The sequence below is a fragment of the Poecilia reticulata genome, chromosome 19, assembly GCF_904066995.2.
Source record: "Poecilia reticulata chromosome 19, P_reticulata-male-v2, whole genome shotgun sequence".
Taxonomy (NCBI): Eukaryota; Metazoa; Chordata; class Actinopteri; order Cyprinodontiformes; family Poeciliidae; genus Poecilia; species Poecilia reticulata.
In genome coordinates, this window is record NC_088848.1 from 22,068,778 (window position 1) to 22,089,476 (window position 20,699).

The 20,699-nt window shown below is 39.0% G+C and overlaps 1 protein-coding gene across 2 annotated transcripts; it reads right to left on the reverse strand.

Annotated features, from left to right (window-relative positions):
• Positions 1–1,225: 1,225 nt before the first annotated feature.
• Positions 1,226–15,588, reverse strand: LOC103481993 (ATP-sensitive inward rectifier potassium channel 12). 2 transcript variants are annotated; one of them, XM_008437867.3, is made up of 2 exons: positions 14,954–15,588; positions 1,226–7,148 (listed from the first exon to the last, which is right to left on the reverse strand). In XM_008437867.3, exon 2 carries the CDS (start codon positions 6,986–6,988, stop codon positions 5,684–5,686), a length of 1,305 nt encoding a protein of 434 aa, XP_008436089.1. In that variant the 5' UTR covers positions 6,989–7,148; positions 14,954–15,588; the 3' UTR covers positions 1,226–5,683. The 2 variants fall into 2 exon arrangements, with proteins under 2 accessions (XP_008436089.1, XP_008436088.1); XM_008437866.3 differs by having other exon boundaries at positions 14,942–15,588.
• Positions 15,589–20,699: the final 5,111 nt, after the last annotated feature.

A 20,699-nucleotide genomic window follows, 5' to 3' on the forward strand; every position in this document is an offset into this window, starting at 1 on the left:
ACATTGCTGCCAGATGAATCCTTTAAATGTGTGAAGCAACGATCAACCAGTTTTCTGAAAGAGCTTAAAGATGCAGCTTATGAACCATCAACTGGTAAATATATGGTGTATGCAGACGGAGAACAAAGCAATGTTACATTTCTGACAATGGAAGGACAAAGATTTGGACTTGGTCAACAGTCAGAGAGAAGATGATGAAGAGGAGTGAGGAGACATGGGGCAGAACAGGCTGAGGATATAAAGTGATAAGACAATAGTTTGTGGCCCACAACAGGATTACTGAGAGACTTCCTCTAATGCTACTCCTCGTTCCTGAACCTATTGTTGCGTAGATCTACTCATAGGTGCAGATGTGTGTGCATGAACATGTGTACCAAATTGGTGAAAGAAATCTGGTCCAATCAGCAGCGTCCTGAACTCAGGTGATATAAGGAATCCACCAGGTATCTTCCTGGTGAGGAAGGCAGAGACAAAGCAGCATTTCAAAGGCAAACTGATCAAACTCATGGGAAAAGGACTGAGATTTATTAAGGACCACTGATGAGCCTTTCACTGGACTCAGCTGAAAATGTAGTATGGCTTCGGTTTTGTATTTGAGTAAGAGAAATGTAGAGTTTATTGATGGAACAGTTTGCACTGCTGGTTTTTAAAGTTTGGCTCTATTAAATGTATATCTAAAATATGTAAGCTGCTTGTCTAGTTTTTCTTAAGGAGATCGCCTCATGTTCCTATTTCTACTCTAGTTTTGTGAAATGACACTTTTCAAAAGTGAAAAGTGTCATTTCACTTTTTAAATGAAAATGACAAGAAATTACAGTAAAATCATAAATGTTAATATTGCTCCATCTCTTTCCACTGTTCTCTCAACAGTTTCACTTTACAGCACTTTTCAAAATTTCCTCCATTGTTAATAACAGAATATTCCTGCGGTGCTGTATTGACACGACTAATCGTTTAACACAGTGAAACATGGAGTTAAGATTTAATTTTAAGGATTTTGAGAAAGAAACTGTTTTGCTGTTTGTACAAATTGTTTTGAGAAATGCACCAAAATCGACTGAGGAAGAACTGTGATGCAGCGGAGTGAACTGAAAATTCATCAATCCCTCGTCAAGAACTCCAAGTTGAAGGTTTTCTGAAACATTAAACATTTATGTTCCAAACACAAATCAAGGAGCAAGGAGCCACTGAGTTTCTAACTACAAGATAAAAAAAAACAGTAGTCTTTTTGTTTCACAGAAATTGTTTTTTTAATTGAATAATTTGAATTTCTTTCAATGAAAATCAAACGCCCAGTAGACATTTTGCTGGACAAAGGAAGACTTCTACAGAGGTCAAAGTTATTCTTTTTTTTTTCTCTCATTCATCCATTTAAAAGAAGAAAAAAAAAAATCAAACGGTTTAATCATGAGCGTCTGTGCAGAAAATAGAGCTGAAATAAAAACGGTTCAGACAAGAATATTGATTTTTAACTTACAGGTGTGATTTCATTTTAATACTCTGGTAAAAACATAAATATTTATTGCTGCTTTTTCTATCAAAAAGAACCTTATATAAAAATAAGCAGGTTTAATCCTCCTGATAACGTTCATTGTAACATTATTTTGTTAAACCTTTAGATTTCATTAAAACCTTTATGTTTGCTTCCTCTTTAAGGGCTCATGGGAACAATATTAAAGCTGAAACAATTTTTTGAAAACAAAACAAAAACAAATTGATCCAGTGAAGAAGTTGTTGACTCTTCACTTTTATTACCTCTACAATTTAGTAATTGGGTGCAGAAATATCATACTTTAGTATACACAACCTTCTCAGAAGGTAATGAGCATAATAAATAAATAGTAAAGGTTGGAAAAAGAATGCTTATCAAACAACAAAAAATATCTATGTACAGCAGGGAAAATAAGTGGTGAACATTTTTAGGGTTTCTTTGACTTTCCTGGCAGATGTTGGCAACAACCAGAATATCTACATTTTAAAAAGTCAATAAATGATGTGTTACAAAGTGAAATGACACAGGGAACAAGAATTTAACACAGTACAAAAAATTCATTAAAACCTAAGTAGAAAAGCTGTTCATAATAACTATGATCTGAATTATGTGCTTTGCTCAGATTTGAGTTTTGACCCTTTCTTAACATAAACCGTCTTTAGATTTTCTAATTTTTCCATAGACTTCCATAGATTGGTTGGTTGACTGGGACGTTCTAGCAGCATTATTGATAGGCACCGAAATCCCCCTGGGCTGTGTGTTTGGTACCATCGCCTTGCTGAATTTATCTTTGGGTTTTTATCATGAATATCTCAGCACATTTCTCCGCAGTTGATGCTTCTTCTTCATCAGTGGAGTCTTGCACTGTGGACATTGATAGAGGCAGTGGTGGTTGAGAGTATCATTTATGGATTTCATGAAACAAATGGAAGTTGATCTGAAGCTCTCAGTGATTGGTCCGCGGCTCTTTGACAACTGTTTTCATAATTCTTTTCATTCCTCTGCCAACAATCTTGGAAGGTGCTTGGTCATGACCACTTTATGGTGGAAACTGGATCTTTCCAATTCTACATGTTGACACCAATGATGCTCACTGGAACTATTGCCAGTTTAGAAATGCAATCGTTTTCTCTTACTCATCAGAACATGTTGAGAAATCTTCTTATCGGCCAACTATTTTACTTTCTCTCCCTTTTTGCGCTGTTTTCATTCATTCAGTACTCATAGCTGGTGTCATCTCACTTTATTCCACATTATTACTTCATATATATTTGTTTTCATGATTTCCTACTTATGGATTGTATAGGTTGTTACCAACATCTAGTCTGATCCTCAAGTCAACATGCCGATTCTTCTCCTGCGAAATGAATTCAATACTTATTTTGCCCAACTGTACATTTTTCTATTCTCTAACAAATTACTAAGAAATATTATCATCAGACGTACCATTTAAATGACTATTAAGAAAATATTAGTCATTGTGACCAACGTAACAACCATTACATGGTTCTCCTTCTGTTTTCATATTTCACCACATTCCATTATCTCTCTTCTGTAGATGTGTGTGAACATCAACAAAAATCGGTTCAGGCGAGATATTAGTATTACTATTAGTGATAAATTCTGATGAAGCATCCAGTATGGGCTCTATTACACTTCCTATTGTCCATGGCAGGGAGAGACAATGTTGCTTTAAACTTGATTTTCTTTTTCTTTTTTCAATGATTTCTGTCAGTCAGCAAGTGTCAGCCTAAATGGTTTTGGATGGCTGCTGTGGGAACAATCAATTTTTAACTTGATTATAAGCAACACTTTGTTACTTTGGTATCAAATTTATACAAAAACTAATAGTGATACAGGTACAGTTGAAATGAAAAAACAAAACAAAAACATTTCCATTATATCCTTCAAAAACTTCTTTGGATTTATAAGCTTGGTGAAGACAAAATCGTAACACATTTAATTAAATTGGCTGAAAAATGATGTGCTTCAGTGTTTATTGCTTCTATTAATGCCTCTCTACGCTGACTCTGCTCTTTTTTCTTAGCTAAATATCTGTCTACAGTGTGATTTTAACCAATCAGATGAAGTTGGTCATTTGTTGCCTTTATGTTCACGATCCTTTTTTCTAACTAATGTTCACATTTCTCATTCTTGTAACAGCCACTGTGTTTCCACCTTTTAACGAACCAAAACACATTAGCTACCCATTAATATGTTTTGTTAATCACGACTAAATCATTTTTATCAACAGACATTTTCCATTTCCAGCTTATCTTCACCTTTGAATTTCCCTTTTTCTTCATGATGAAGAAAAAGAGAAACCGACTTCACACCATTTTTTATTTACTACAGTGGATATTGATTAAAGCAATGTCATCACACAGTTGTTTCACATACAGATTAGATTAGATGTTTATCCCCTGATTTGGGTAATATGCATAGATTCATTTTAAACAGAAAAAAAAACAGAGGGAATGTCATCCATCTGTACCAGTTTGGATTACGTGGTTTGCAATTGTTTTTACAAAGTGGGGTTGTCTGGATTAATTGCGGGCAGTAAATGTTTTACCTGAAAATATCAGGAGATGTTCGAACAGAAGATACACGCTAACAGCTTCTTAGTGCAGTGCCCATCTCAGAGAAGTTATCCAACATCTAACGCAACATAAGCTTACAATATTCTTTGTGTTTTGAGGGAATGCTACATTTGGTATTTTTACACCAAGACAAATTCACATGATGCATTACAGTTGATTCTACTTTGTCTATTTTCTCAATCAATCGTCTTCTGTTACGACTTGATAAAACCTGCACATTTTAAAGACGGCTGGAATTTTATTTTTAAATTTACTACAATGAAATAAATATTGCTCAGAAATTTTAAAACTGATCAAATTTATGTTAACTTTTACTTCAGTTTTATTTGTTAAAAAAAATGGTTCTTTATAGATTGAGGAGATTAAAGGATATTTACCTGAGCTAAATGTTAGTGACCAGCTGAAGGATGTTTTTATCAGCACATGGTCTGCTCTCAAAATCTATTTTGCTAATACTTTTTTTACTTTCAAAAGAGTAAAAAAATAAATAAAAAATCTCATGTTAAAGTTATAATTTCTCAAAATACGTTATATATCATTTGGATTTAGAATTTGAGTTGTTTTAGATTGTTAGCTTGATTTGGCCATGAGATCTGACTGACGTTCATACACTGAGATTCCTGCTAAGATAGTGATGTCTTGTAACTGCTCCGCACAACCGCATTTAAACAAAAATGCAAACTATTGCTTAAGTTTCATATGGAATATATATGAGTTTATGGATACCAGCCAAAAAAATAATTACCTGTTGGTTACATGATATACAAAAGTATGGTTGTAGTTTAGGTTGTTGTTCTTTGTCAGATTACAAAGAACAGCTTTTCATGGTTGACCTTCATCAGGATAAACCTGGATTGTTGCAGCATGTCCTTAAAGCATGTGAAATGTTACTTTTCACCACTTTTGCGTGTGTGGTTCTTATGTTAAAACCATGACACGTATGAATTCATCATAAGTGCTGTAGTAATTCATAAAGTGTTTGTGCTGTTTCATTTCAGTTGATCATTACATTCTTCGTCAAACTAAAAGCGCATTTAATGTTTCCTGCTCTCCTGTAAAAATTTTATTTTTGTGCCAGAATTTAAAACAAAGCTACAAAATGATGTCTTACTTTTGTGACTGAATTCTTAATGTCTTCCTTTATGCTTGTCCAGCCAATTACAGCATTGCTAGACGAGCTGAAGAGAAGATCCAGAACATTACTAAGGGTGGCCAAGAACACGTTCTACTTTTAAAGGTGCTTTTGAATCTGGTACTGGACACAAAACGGCTTATTTAGGAAATGTATTTACACCTAAGATGTATCATAAGGTCCTGCCAAAAAACGTAGCATTCTTAACTCAAAATGACCGTGTGAAAAAACATTCAAGTTTTGGTGAAGGAAGGATGTCTATTTTTTCCTTAATTGTAGATGTTACTTGCCATCGCCATCTACACACTTGCATTTCCAAAAAATCCCTTTTTAAGGGTTTTGTATTCGTTTTCATTTCTCTTACAATTCTTAGCTCCACCTATGGCACTTTGCATTGTTCTGCATTTTTATTCCATGGATAAAGTTAAAGGAATCTGATGCTTGGTCAATGAGTTAGCGTCAAATTTCCGACTCTCTACGATATGATCTTTGATCCAACGACCTGGTGGCCTGTAAACGTTCAAACTCATGTCGGCTGTTCCTGTCCGGACTCAGATTTGCCAATGCTCTGCTCCCGCCACCTAAGTCGTCCTCCTCCTCCTCGTCGCGGTTTAGGAAGGCCAGTTCGTTTTCATAGCAGAAGGTGTTGGAGCTGGGCATGAGGAACTTGTTCTCCACCATGTCCTTGGCACTGCAGCGAGGGGTGGACGGCACCTCGTATGTTTTGTGAAAGTGTGAATAATCCACCTTGTACAGGTTTTTTTCCTCAAACAGGACAGGTTCAAACCTGTGGCCCCAAAGAATCTCAGAGGCCAGGTAGGAGCTGCGAGCCTGCGTGGTCATGGCGGTCGCTTCGACCATTCCCTCTAGGATGACGACGATCTCAAAGTCTGCCGTCTCCAGGTCCTGCTTGCTGATTCCAAACAGAGGGCTCTCCTCGTCTATCTCATGGAGAATAGTGATGGGTGAAACCAAGAAGATCCTGTCCAAACCTTTGTCAAACCCTACATTAATGTCTATCTGGTCTAGCGGAATATACTCCCCCTCATCAGTTATCCGAGGTTTGATTAGCTGTGCTCTGACATGAGCTTCCACAATGTGACTCTTGCGAAGGTTTCCCACTCTCCACATAAGACACAGCTTTCCATCCCGCATGGCAATTACTGCGTTGTGGCTAAACAAGAGCGTCTGCGCTCGCTTCTTAGGCCTCGCCATTTTAGCCATGATGGCGCCTATCATGAAGCAGTCAATGATGCAGCCAACTATTGACTGGAAGACGACCATGAAGACGGCCACTGGGCACTCCTCGGTCACGCAGCGGTAGCCATACCCTATGGTCGACTGTGTTTCAATGGAGAACAAAAATGCAGCCACAAATCCGTTGACCTGCAGCACACAGGGAGTGAAGTTGTCGTCTCCAGCTGGGTTGTCCAGATCCCCGTGCAGCAAAGCAATGACCCAAAAGGCCAACCCAAAGGCCAGCCAAGATATGACAAACACAAGAGTGAAGACTACCAGCATCCAACGCCAGCGGATGTCGACGCACGTGGTGAAGATGTCAGCCATGTAGCGCAGTGACTTGTCGTCCATGTTGGCAAACTGCACGTTGCACTGACCATTCTTTTTCACAAAGCGGTTGCGGCACTTGCGGCGTGTGTGGATCTTGCCATTCCCAAAGCCGTTCATGCCGTTCATGGTAGTGAGGCGGAGGCCCTCTTCCTCTGACGAAACAATGCTGTAACGGTTGATTCTTCCCACACTCATACTCCTTGACGTCGTCTCCAGCTGCCGGGCTTTTGTCAGACGGGCAGGCCTGGAGTCCAAGTGCGTGATCAAGGCCCCTCGCAGCTTGATCACTGGCTAAGCTGCATTTTAGTGAGTCATTTAGGGGGCAGAATGGGAGCTCAGTGTATGAATCCAGTTCCTGTAGAGAGCGTCAGGAGAGAGTAGTGTGAGTAACATGATGGTCAGGTCATGTAAAACAGCACACCTGTTGGCAAATAATAAACAGTACAATTTTTTTTTTATCTCTTTAAATTACAGAACCACTTATTTGCAAATAAGTTTTTTTCTGCAGGGCAGCTGATTTGTCTGTGCCTGTTTCCTACATCTTAGGTTTTTTTTGTTAGATGTAATGTCTATGGAATATGTTTTTGTGCCCTATTTGCCAAATACATGTATGTATGTATGTATGGAAACATGATAACTATTTTATAGATTTTCTTTGGCTGGTTAATCCAGAAGAAAACAAGAATGAAGCCCTAATGAGAAAAATTACACATTTAGCAGGAAGTGTTTGGCTGTAATTCCCAGTTCAGGATCTTCAGTGTTAGAGCTCATCCAGTTACTGTGGTTACTATCCTATTTTTCTCCTGCCCTCTTTAATCATCATGACATTAAATCCAATTAATGCTCCCAGAAGACTCTTCCTGCCTTTTGATGTGAGCTAAACAAGAGCCGGGCTGGCCTCACACTGTCGCCACTTATGTCAAATTACCTTTCCTGTGTTTTTCTTTAGAATTATTAAGAAAGTTAGAAGTGACAGCTAATCAAAGGGATAGTTTGGGATTTTATAAATCATGTTCTGTGTGAGGCTTATAATTGGTTAGTATCTCTTGGATCCAGATGAGTCGGAAGATGGAGGGAAACGGGGGCTAAGAACAAAGCGGGCGTCTACCGTTTAAAGACAACTTCACTCTCAAAAATGTAAAATGATTTAGGAGGAAACTATTTCATAAACCTTGAAAACTTAATCAAATGGTAATTTATACAGAAGCTAAAAATGATGTACACTGGAACTAGAGGTGACGGTGCACCACAACTGATCTTCCCAAAGTATTTCCATTTAGTAGTGACCTAAAGCTTCGTTACTGTACCTAGGTAGATTTTTCATAAATCCATGATGTATTTAAGTATTTATTTTTCTGATGATGTTTTACTCCCTACAACTGAACACAAATAACTGTCCTATCTACTGACTGCATTCTAAAAATTAGCTTGTTACTTCGACGTTTATCGATGACGACAAAATTATAAGAGGGAAGATGAATTGAATTGTCAAACTGAGAAAATATTAACTGCAACATGGATGACGACAGTAAACTGGGAACCATTATACACAACGACAAAACATTCAGATTACAAGGCATTGCCCATCCGTAGCTGTGTTTTCTGCAGACCAAAAACGAATTCTTTTTTTTTTTTTTGTCAAATCAGAAAAATAAACACTTTTAGGTAAACATACTTTTAAGAGAGGTTGTGAGCAAACAAGGACAACTTTTTCTTTTGTAGATTTCTAAAGAATTATTTTGTATGTTTGAAGGTGAAAGTTATATTTTTTTACATTTAACATTTTTACTATAATTTAAAATTTGTACTTTATTTTACTTTCACGTAAGGAAAGAACGGTAAGCCTTTTTTCACACAAAATAGGCTCACCTTTTACTTCAGTTCTTTTACTGAAGTAAAGACTGTGAATACTTTTGCCACCTCTCCCTAAAGGAAAGGTAAGGCAGTGAAAACATAAAATAAGAGGATTTGCTGAACTGTCAGATCATATAAAACAATATTTTTTCTTTACACCAGAAAATCACCAGTGGTGCATAGCCTGCTCTACTTTGTGCTATTTCTTCATAAATAACCAACCAGGGCAAATGGGACAGCAGTTCAAAGGTTCATCAAATATTGTTAGCATTATGTTTTCTAGGATTGGATTGGATTTCAAGGTGGTAGAGTCAATTTAAGTTTGCTCTTTCTCAGACTAACCATTAGCTTCAAGCCGTTAGCTTCAAACAACAAGAGAGTTGTCCACTGCAGATAAACTAAAGGGAGTTTAATAGTGGTGGAAAGTTAATAGCTGGGCAGTAGGAAGCTAAACTATAGTCTCTTGTGGAAGTGCAGATACTTAATATCCATAAACATTTTCCCTTTGAGATGTTTTGAATTGCCAAAGTCAGCTGAAATGATTAGCTAGACAAGCTAGCTAATAGCTGTTAGCATGTTGCCACACCCAGGATTTCTTCACTGTTTCATAACGTCATTGTAATATAACATTTGGCTCCAACAGGTGAGGGAACTATTGCTGAATAACATCCCAGAACCTCAGATCAGAAAATCGAAACGATCCATTTAAGCCACAATAATTCAATACAAAATGTCATGATAGCAGTTCGAGTGTAAGATTGTAATTGTTTTCTGATTGAAGAGGCTCGTCATACATAATGTATGCTGATCAAAAATAAGGACGGCATGTCCTGGCTGTAGTTAAGGTCTTTCAGCAACATGCTGTGCAGTCATTACACATCTAACAGACAAGGTGTGCTCCCCTGTTTGTTCTCCTGTGCCCTAAGTTTACCATTGTCCTCCGTTTATAATATTTATACTATGGGAGAAATGGGGGGGTTGTGTGTACTGGAACTCCTGTGGGATTTGTGTGTCTTCCACTGATGCATTGGTCACACAATTCCAGATGCTGCAGAGATGCAGACCGAAGGACTCTATTTATTTGACCTCATTCTGTAAAATTTGCAGTGTTATTAATCATGCAGTGAGGATGCACTGAAATAGGGTCCCCTTCCCTCGGTGCTTCCTACAAGAGTAAAGCAGATTTCTCACCAGTATCCTGGCCTTTACCATCTGTGATTAAACATTGCAGAAAACCCGACCAGGAACAAGCCAGTTACAGAATTAGAACCCAATGTAACAATGTTCAGTGCTTTGCAGACATGTAGGCCTTGAACTTTTTCCACATTCTGTCATGTTCTAACCACAAACGTTATTATTTGGGGAGGCTATGTGATAGAGGAATACAAACTAATACGCACATGCATTTTTGCATAAAAGCCAAAAAAACGTATGCCAAATTGTTCACATTTTTTATTTGCAAAATTTTGAAAATTAGTTATTCTGGTAATTTCACCCTACAAATGTGAACTACTTTTATTTGGTCTGTTGCACATGAAACTATGCGGTTTTAATGTGAACAAAATTTGAAAATTCTTTTAAAGGGGGAGAGTGTTTTCCAGTTTTCCAGCCACATAGCATCAAGTAACAATGTTGCCTTGAGTTGTATTAAAATGCTTTTTTTTTGTCAAATCAGAAAAATAAACACAATGTTTTGCATTGTTTTTTTTCTCTTTCCTTGAAGCTTGTTTGCTTAATTTTTACAATTTTTATTTTATATATATATATATAAATATATATATGAGCATTTTTATACAACTACAATATGTACATTGTATTTGTATGTACAAATACAATGTACATATACACACACACACTTAGTGTGTGAAATGTGTATATTAAACATGACTTTACAGAAGTTTGACTTTGTATTTTAACACCTTGAAATTGGGCCTCTGTTTCTTTAAGAAACTCCTGCTCTTTCTGGAACTCTGCCCTCAGGAAATTATCACAACATGGCTCCTCTATTAATCCTTTAACGTTTTTACCAGCAGAAAACTGAGAAACAGCTTCTATGATGAGATATGATGGCTGCTAATTGCTTGTGGCTAGATTGAAGGAGCTGAGTGTGTGTGTGTGGGGGGGGGGTCGCTGATGAGGGTAGAAACTTGCAAAGTGCATCCTTGAAAGTGGCACTATGTCCACCCAGACGTTTTGCACATTTGAATGGTTGCCATGAGAGATTAAAGGTTTTCTCAAACATGCATGAAAGAATCAAAGCAACACTCCAGGTCTGTATTTGATGAGAGAATCACATTATAACATGATGTAAAGCTCAAAAAAAGTTTACTTTACATAATACTGTCCCTTTAAGGGAATGAATACTTTTGAAAGGCACTGCATGTCCCGAAGAGTCTGGACAAAAAATGAGCAGTGGGGATGATTTTGGGACATCTCTTATATCATTGCCTCTGTCAGGCACGAGATAACCTTATCAAAGCTCTGAGTACTGAGCCCTGGGGTCAAGAAGTTTACCTCCTGGGAGGTGGACTGAAGTCCCCCTGGGTGCAAGACAGCTCTCATTGTTTTGCATCATCCGCTCTGTGTGTCTGCCAGTCTGATTTGGACCCCAAAGACCCAACAGTTCACTCATGTGCGCTCCCAAATCCCGAGTGCCTTGCCGTCAGCCACACACACTACAGCTTTACGTGTGCGCTCCCTCACATGGAAGCTCTGCTGATCTGTGGCCGGATCTCCAAGTTCCGTCCCTCGGGGTCAAACGCATGCCCTCCGCAGGAAAGCGTACTGTAGCCAGCGCTGCTATTTTTGTATTTTTGACAACGTAGCTCATCAAAGCAACAGCTGTCGGTGCTAAAAATAGGGTTCGTTTTGCTCAATTCATTACACCCTGAAACACACGTCGGACCTTTTTTTTTCTTTCTTCTCCTTATACAAATGTAACAGCTGGGGAGGTTTGTATTTTACAGACAGACAACTTCAACAACTCTGTTATGTAACTGAAACTAATCAAGATCTCCAGCATTGTCATGGCGTGTCGCACCAAAGCGGGCCCGACCTGAGCGGACCTGAGCGGCCCCGTACGGCGCGGAGCCTCCACAGCCACGCAGTGTCAGGTGTCCAACTGGTTCGCTAGATGAAAGTAAAAACTCCTCCTGAGTCCTTGGAGTGATTGGATAAGAGCCTGAAATCCTAAACTCTACCATGTAGACCACAATGTGTCTCAACAATCAATGGCACTCCAGATAAAAATGTCCACAAAGCCCAAAGATTAGCTGTTTTTCTGTGAAACCAAAGTTCTTGCTTTCTTTAGCTTAACTTCTGCACTGCAGATGGCCGCTAAATAATCCTCAACTTTCTCACAGTTCTGGATGTTCTGAACTTTTTAATTGCTGCTCTGACTGTAAATATGAGGAGACAAGTAGATTTTTTTCTTGTGACCTTTTCCTGACTGGTGAAGATCAACAAGGATCCGGCTTGCATGAATGCTATAAGTTGTTGTCTTTCCCATTTTGAGTAGTGGCTAACAGATAACATTGCTAATGTAAAGTTGCTAGTCACTCAGATCTACTTCAAATGGCAAAGTACTGATCAAGGAAATGTTTAAGTGAAAGGCAGCTGGACTTCTCTAGTTTATTGAAACATGCTACGACATCAAGCCGCTTAGGATCGTTTACGTCCCAGATGACTGAAAATGTACAAAAATGCTTCAGCTGCACAGAACTGAATTAATGAGATAATGTGGCGCTGAAATAAAAGACAGTTTTTGCATTTTTTTGAACCAATATCAGTTTTAAACTCATAAGGAGATCAGAAACACGACCTGAGAAATATAAACACCAAATTAGGATAAGTGAATTTTCTGCAATAAATAAGTAACTGAAATAATAAACCATAGTTATCAGCCATCTTAATGACAAAGCATATTGGTGCATCAAAAGTTAAAAAAAACAACCTTTTTGAGCTCAATGACTTGATGATTCAGTTTAAATAAAATAAACTTACAGCTTCACTGTGTGTGTTCAAAACGTTGCAATGCAAACAACAGAAATGAACAATAAAAAAATAAACTAATGATAATAAACTGACGTTTTATGTGTATGAAGTGCAGAGTTGAACTGATCAGACCTGCTGCTTATTTCTGCTTTGATTATCACAGAATCTAACAGCATTATAAGTTTATCTCCATTTATGTGCTAGCCCTGAATAACTACTTTTCAAAAATAAATGAATGAAAATGAAAAAATGCACGCTGGTTCTGTTATAGATGAAACAATTTTACTGAATTTACTATAAATTTTAATGAATTTACTGTAAATAAACTAAACAGTTTTTTCACTCATCTGGACCAATCAGTGGGACATCTCAAATTCCAAAGTATTAACACCCCTTGAACTTTTCCATCCATATTTTGTCACACTACAATCGCAAACATAAATATATTTCATTGGACGTTAATGTGAAAACCAACACAAAGTGGTGTACAACTGTGACAGAGAAATAATACATGATTCAAAACATTTGACTGAAAAGTGCGGTGTGCAAATGCATTCAGCTGCCTTTCCTCTGGGTGCAACAAGTTGCCTCCTGAAGTTGCCTGATGGCTGTGGGTAGAGTCCATCTGTGTAATCTAATCTCAGCAGTCCATACACATGTCAGAGACAGTGATCTTAAATTTCTTCCAGAACTATTTTTCTGATATTTTTTTTTCATGGGATTTGAAAGAAGAGACAGACAGAGCGCTGATAAATAACTTGATGCAATAGTAAAAAGTGGGAGGGAATGGAGAGAACAACCAAGTCTGCTGGGAGAGAGGAGTCCATCTCAAGTAAGAAGCACGGGAAACCGAGCTGCTGAGGATCCGCCTCAACCCCCCTCATCCCCCTCATCCCCCCCAGAGACCATTGTGAAGGAAGCTCAGAGGCTCAGGTGTCACTTTATTTTCCTATAGCTTACCATGTGGAACTCAGCCGGTCTCAAGTGACCTAAAAGCACTTCCTCACAATAGGTAACGCAGCATCTTAAGACTGTAGAGATGCCGTCTGAATGCGTTAGATTCAATGAAATAATCAGGGTTACTAATTCTATAACTGCAGCTCACAAACATGATGAAACCCAACAGATTTTGGATGGCGACTGACCCTGCAGGCTCCCGTATCTAGGCCACTTCCTGTGCATTATTCAGGCTGCTCTTCAAAAAAGAAAAAAAAAGAAAGAAAAAACCATGCTAACTTACAGAAAACCGACAAAACTCCACAGAACCGACCCCCCCCCCCTACCCCCCAGCTTCACTGTTATAATAAACGACTCGACTCGGCGCAGGCCCAACGTTTGCACCTGCAGCCGCTCCACCGCGCACACACCTGCCGGTTCCCTCATCACAGCTTCTTCGCTGGGCCGTGTTGCGCTGTAGTGGTGCAGCTTGTTTTATTACTTGTACAACTTCACAAAGCCCGATTCACCCACATCACACCTTCGCTCTGTAATTTTCTAATTTTAAACAACACTGGTTAGTTAGAGCACACACACACAAGCTCCAGCCTGTTACCTAACACACCACAGCCACGACGAGTCTTAAATAAAAAAATAAATAAAAACGATTTGAAGATTTTTCTCCTTTTGGAAAATGACATATTCATGCTCGCATTTTGTCCTGGTGAGTAGGTGACTGAAATCAAAATAGTCTTAAGAAGACATGACCTGCAGATCTGCATTACATAACCTCCATCCTGCCTTTTTGTTGTTTTTTTTTCTACCTGCACGTCACTGATTGTTTTAAGCGAAAGGAGCACCTGAAGCAACATGTTCATCCATTAACACGTCTGCTTTCTATTCTCAGGATCTTGCAGTTAATTCTTCAACTGCAAGTTATTTTATTTTTTTAAATGTGAAAATGGAATAGATTAAATAGGGGTTCTGTTTCAGAATATGAATAATTTTGCGATTAATTTTTTTTTTTGAATATTTCAAACCTAAAAAGATTACATTAACCAATCTAAATTGTTGTTGTCTTCGTCTTTTTATAGTAAAAAACTTATTTTTTTTAAGTTTTCATCCCCCTGACAAACTAAATGGCTGAAATAAATGGATCTGGTTTAGTTTGCTGTCTTGATTTCAACTGGTAATTCTGACCAGTTTGGGAACTGATCTTTTTAAAAACATTCAGTGAGATTTTACTATTTACTGTGAAATGACTAAGGACCAGTTCCACTGGGATGCACCTCCACTGCTCCAAACAGTGACACGCGTCAATGTGACAGACGGGCTGAAAGTTTGCGGTAAACTTCCTCGTCTTACCTCTATCCCCACCTGTCTGAGACGGGGGCTCCAGAACCGTGGGGCGCTATGTCCTCTCCCAGTGCTCCCATTAACCAAACTGAGGCATTCTGCGCGTCTGCAGCCGCAGCTTCTCCTCCTCCATCTACTCAAAAACAGAAGAGGGCCACTCCGTCATCCTCTGCACCTTTGGGTCTCATCATCCTTTTCCAGTGCAGACGAAATGTAGTTGCCACCCTTGAACCTCGGGGCCACCGCTGCTGCTGCCACTCGCTCTCTGCCTGGACCTGCAAAGTGGGGTGCAAAGCTTTTTAAAACAGAGCTATCCAAAAGACAATTCGGGTTTTTGCATCTCCATCCTTGAGGCAGTCGTTTCAGCAGGTCCTTCTTACTTTTAATCCTTTACCCTGTCCTTTTTTTTTTTTTTAAATCCTAAAAGCCAGTAAATGTCCCCCAACTGCTCTCTCTATCACTCTTTAGCAATCTGATCTAGCTGGACGGCTGTTCCCTCTTTCCTCTCTCTCTCTCTTCCTGCTTCGTGTGGCATCACAGCCGCCCTCCTCTTTCTCTCCCTCCCTCTCCCTCTATCTTCCTCCCCTTCTCGGTGTCTCACCCTCCCTCCCTCCCTCCCTCCCTCCCACATCATGGCACTACCAGTTGACAGCAACTTGATGCACAGACTCATCATTCAGAAAACACCAGCAAACCATCAGAGCACCATCCATGTTTTGTGAAAAGTAGGTGAAGCATCCTCGTGAAGAATAGGAGCTTTATGTTGATGTTGCACACAAAAAAGGACGGCTGAGTCACTGCACATCTCATCTAGTGCATGTCTGTAGAGCCCTGCAGAAGTGGACTGTGTATCTATGCTCTTGTACTGCTGAACAGTCAAGTGCAACAGTTGCTTCCAGAAGTCACTTAATTGATCAGTTGTTAGAATAATTACTAGTACAACTGTACAGAGCTTTCAACATTTTTACAACATTTACTAATTAAAGGACATATGGACGAAACAACTGGACTGGATTTTACTCATGAACTTGCTGTTGGACACCAAAGTGTCCATAAATGTCCACAAAAGCAATAGTTTTTACAAGCCTGTTGAGGTGACGAGTCAGAAAAAAAATTCTGTGCCTTAAAGAAACTGTGATCCCCAAAACAAGTGGTGATAGTAACACATTATTTTGAGTTTTATCACTTCATGTCTTTAAATAAACTGACATGGACACTGACATTAAATCAGTCATACAGTACAAATAACCCTGCATATATGACTTATATATAAGCATTAAAATAATGTTATTTTACTACCCCAATAGAAGTTAAAGTTTTAACTGTAAAAAAAAAAACGGGGAAATTTCACAGGCTAGAAACATCTTTGAGTTGTTTGTACTGTTAAACCTTTTATTTTTTTTAACAAATGGCTCTTTATATATTCACTTAAAACATGTATTGTTTACCATAGATTTAATGAATTGAACTAAACTGAAATGCTGAAAATAATCTGTAAGAATGTTTCCACACAAGACAATGTTCAAAGAACATATTTGTGCTGACAGGCTGTTATGACACTTTTTTCCAAAGGTTGATGAATTCTGTCCTACTTCCATTTTACACTCTAGATAACCAAAGCTCTAGAGACATTCAGCAACTTCTGCAGCCGTCAAGGTGTTTATGGGTGGTGGCCGCATCATGGTTTTGAAAATGCTTTTCTTCAGCATGGACAGTAAAGCTTGTCAGAAGATAAATGAAGCTCATACCAGGTTTTCCTAAAGGAAAACCTGGTATGAGCTGCAATGAGACAATGAGCCTAAATACCCAACCAGAATTACCGTATGGTGGAACGGTTTTCATATTAGAATGGTCCAGTTAAAGTCTACTGAAAAGAAAAGGCTTGAAAACTCTTGAGAAAAATGTCGGTATCCAGTCAGTGGAGACATTCTCCAAACAGACTTGCAGCTATAACAGCAGCCAAATGTATTAAACTGAATCAGAGGCTATAAATACAACAGTGAGCCAGACTTTTCTGATTATTACTGTATATACAGTAAGCTTCAAAACAACGTTAAATTTACTTTTCATGTCATTTGAAAGTTATTTAAATGGTGCAGTGTTGTACATAAGGTTATTTATAAGGTGATTTTTTTATTTTTATTTTTTGGATTAAGTGCGTGTGTCAGTCTCGTAAAACTCTATCAAAAATTTTGTACCTACTGAGTTGTGTGACTAAGCCTGAGTTGTACAGTTTGTCCTACATCCACTTATCCTGTCATTAACCCTGATGCAAAGTTAATGAAGGTTAGTCTGTCACATTAGTGTGAAAAAAATGGCCTTGTCTTTGTGGTGGAAGGTGAGATGTTCAGCTGCACAGCCACAGCGTGACCGGGTCAACCCTTCACGTGTCTGTTTGACCTGTGTTAGCTCGTTACGCTAATGGCTAGTGGCTAATGGCTGCCGCTGCGTCTTATTGCAGATTTGTCAACAACATCTAATCTACCAAATTTGACCTGGTGATGTGTCTGTGTGTTCATGTGTATCTGATAGTTCCCTCCATGCTGGGACCCCCCGTGTTTTGATGAAGTAGAATTATTAACGCCTGCCAATCGTGCATTAGCTCGCTTTTATGACGGCGTTTTAGTACCATTGTAGATGGTAGAAAAGGAGTAAGTACATTCTTGCCAAAAAACTCTTACATTTTGAGATTAATCTCTGGATTTTTTTGGTAAAAAAAAGGAAAAAAAAAAAAAAAAAAAAAAAAAAAAAAAAAGTTTTATTTTTGGATTAAGTGCGTGTGTCAGTCTCGTAAAACTCTATCGGAAATTTTGTATCTACTGAGTTGTGTGACTAAGCCTGAGTTGTACAGTTTGTCCTACATCCACTTATCCTGTCATTAACCCTGATGCAAAGTTAATGAAGGTTAGTCTGTCACATTAGTGTGAAAAAAATGGCCTTCCAAAAGTCAAAAATTTGTGGGAAAAAAATGTTGCGATGGTCAGAAATTTTCTTGGAGAAAAAAAACAAAACTTGTAAAGTTCCGAATTTCCAAATTTTGGAACTCAGACATTTTCATGTTTTTTAAAAATTTATTTAATAGAAAATTTCTGAGATTGATTTCAAAAGTACTCCTTTATCTTTCTGTCTACAGTGGCTAAGCTTTTGCACACTTAGTACTGAAGGAGGACAAACCACTAGGTGTTGTGTTTCTCACTGAAAGTCCACCTTGGTGTGACACTGAGCCAACAGCATCTGCCGGAGTCTCCGTTGGTCCTGCCGCTGGACTGACGGGCTGCGGCTCTGAGATGCTGAGTTCCTTTCTGCTTCCCTTGACAGACAAAGTGTTATATTATCCTCAGCGGTCCGCTTCTCCTATCTCACATCGTTCCAGTGATCCAGTCATCAGTCAAATGCAAAAAAAAAAAAAAAAAGAGATGACAATTAGTAAAGGAGGGGGCTGAAAGAGTGAGAAGTTTCTAAATCCAGCCTCACTGGCTCGGCCCCAGCTTTATCACTAATGATTCATCAGTGCAGAAACCCTGTGTCTTTTTTTTCTCCTCTTTCTCTGCTCCTTTTCTGTTTTTTTTTCTTTTCTCTCCCCACCATCTAAGCTCTGATTTCAGAGTTGTGAGAGGTGATTTGCAGTCGCTTGTGTGCGATCATCACCGGACCATTGTGTTGGGCTGAGGGACGTCAACTAATGGAGCTCCTTTTTCGGGCGCCTCTCGGTCTACGTCGGCAACAGGTACCACGCCGGGCCCCGCATAAAGGGAGACTTCAGCTCTGGGAGAACAGTGGATCACAAGGTTCACACGTTGCATTCAGACTGTAAACCCTTGTTATGTAACGGCAGCATAATCACAGGTGGCTGCTCAGATATCCTTTGCATGTCTGCGTCTAAATGAGGAGGGCTTTGCCTCCCAGGGACGCTGCTAAGTGGGACTCGCTGCTGCTTCCATGGCTACAGTTATAACACATTTTCACTATTTTCAGAACCAATAAGAGCAGGCGGAGATGTTAGAACAAGGGGGAAGAGGGAGCGCTTGTACGCTCTGATTATCACTGCCTGGAATTGTTCTCTCACCAGTCGGGGTACTTTTAGTTTTGCCACTTGTTGAATTTAAATTCTGTATCATTCTATGTTAATCTGATGGGTGCAGCTTAGTTAGAGAATCCGAATATGAGCAACGATGGGAATGTCAGGAGTCATCATGGTGAAACGGCGGCCTGCGTTTGTTCTCAGGACTGCACTCCTGCCGCTTGTTTCAGCGTTAAGGTGTAATTTGCATTAATCAGGAGGGTCCTAAGAATAAACTTTTCATAATCTCTCTGGTGATGGTGACGGTGGCGTTTCATCTTTTACAATGGCACTCGCCTCGGGGAGACGCTGCATGGGAGCTCTGTTGACTTATTGCTGCTGACAGCTCAATCTCTCTCCATCATAATCAAGAGCTATCAAGGAAAGGGTTTTGCTGCACAAAGGAGAACATCCACTGTTCGTAGCTTGCGGTGCTAAAAAAAATGACAGAGTGTTGGGGGGGGGGGGGGTGGAAAAGTATTTGCCTCTGAACAGATTAGTTCCACTTTGTCAGTGTTTCAGGTTTTGCACATGAAATCAGGTTCAGTATCAACTCTGGAGAAAAACTTTCAGAAAACTGCAAAACAGCTGAAATACAGAGTTCCTTTAAAGCAGTGGTCTCCAAACTTTTTTCTGTGAGGACCACATAACTTTTCCCTTCTCTGGTGGGGGGCCGGAGTCAGTTTGTAACAGAAAAAGTGTTACACGTTTATCACCTGCGCTGCTGGAAATTGTTGACGGTGGGGGGAGGGGGACTGCGCGTTTCTCGATTGATTTTTACCCAGAAAGCACAAGGGCAAAAATCGTTAGTGAAACGGTCACTGGGACTGACTAGTAGATATTTTATTGAGGGAAAGTAGCTTCAACATATGAATTCCTCATACGTTAACATAAAGGCTCGTTTTGAAGTATAAGCTGCTACTTACAGGCATTGCTTCGAAGAATTCGACCTGGAATGCGGCGTTCATAACAAACACGTGTGTTCATCTGCTCTACCGCTAGCAAACAACCGATTAAATAACATAAAAGTCAAGCAGTTCCCTAAAAGTCCAACAGATGGCCCTCACTGCTTTAAAGCAAGGCTAAAATACCGTTTTAAGCCTGTTTACAGTTGCTTTTGAACCATAATATAAATGGAACATTGACCAATGTATGATAAATATTGATTATTTTGACGATGGCACTTGGCAAAAATATAATGTAGGTTAGTTAGTAAAACTGTGACGTGTTCATAATGTTTTTTAGTTTTTGCAATGCAAAGAGCTATGAACTGCCGTGATGCTGAAATGTGCTACACAAACATACTTGACTGACTGATTGATGTATTGATTGATTTATATCGTGGTGTTAAGGCATTTTCACACCTGTAGTTTATTTCCTTTGGTCCAAGTCAATCTAGGAGTTTGTTATCTTGTTCATTTCTCCAGAAAACTCTGATCAAATCAGAACCTGTGACTCCTGACCAGGTGAGAAGGTTCAGTCGGTTCACCGGTCAGATGTCTCAGGAAGAAAATGTGTAGTAGAAAATATTTATGTTATTAGTGTGCTTCTATGTACCATTCCTAAAATGACCCGATATAGTACCCTGAAATGTTTTACGAAGGCATTTTTTTTTTTTTTGATCAAATGTTTTTATTTTCATTGTTTTACATCCACAATCGCATGTACATTACAATGTCGTCACATTAGATGAGAAACAACAAAAAA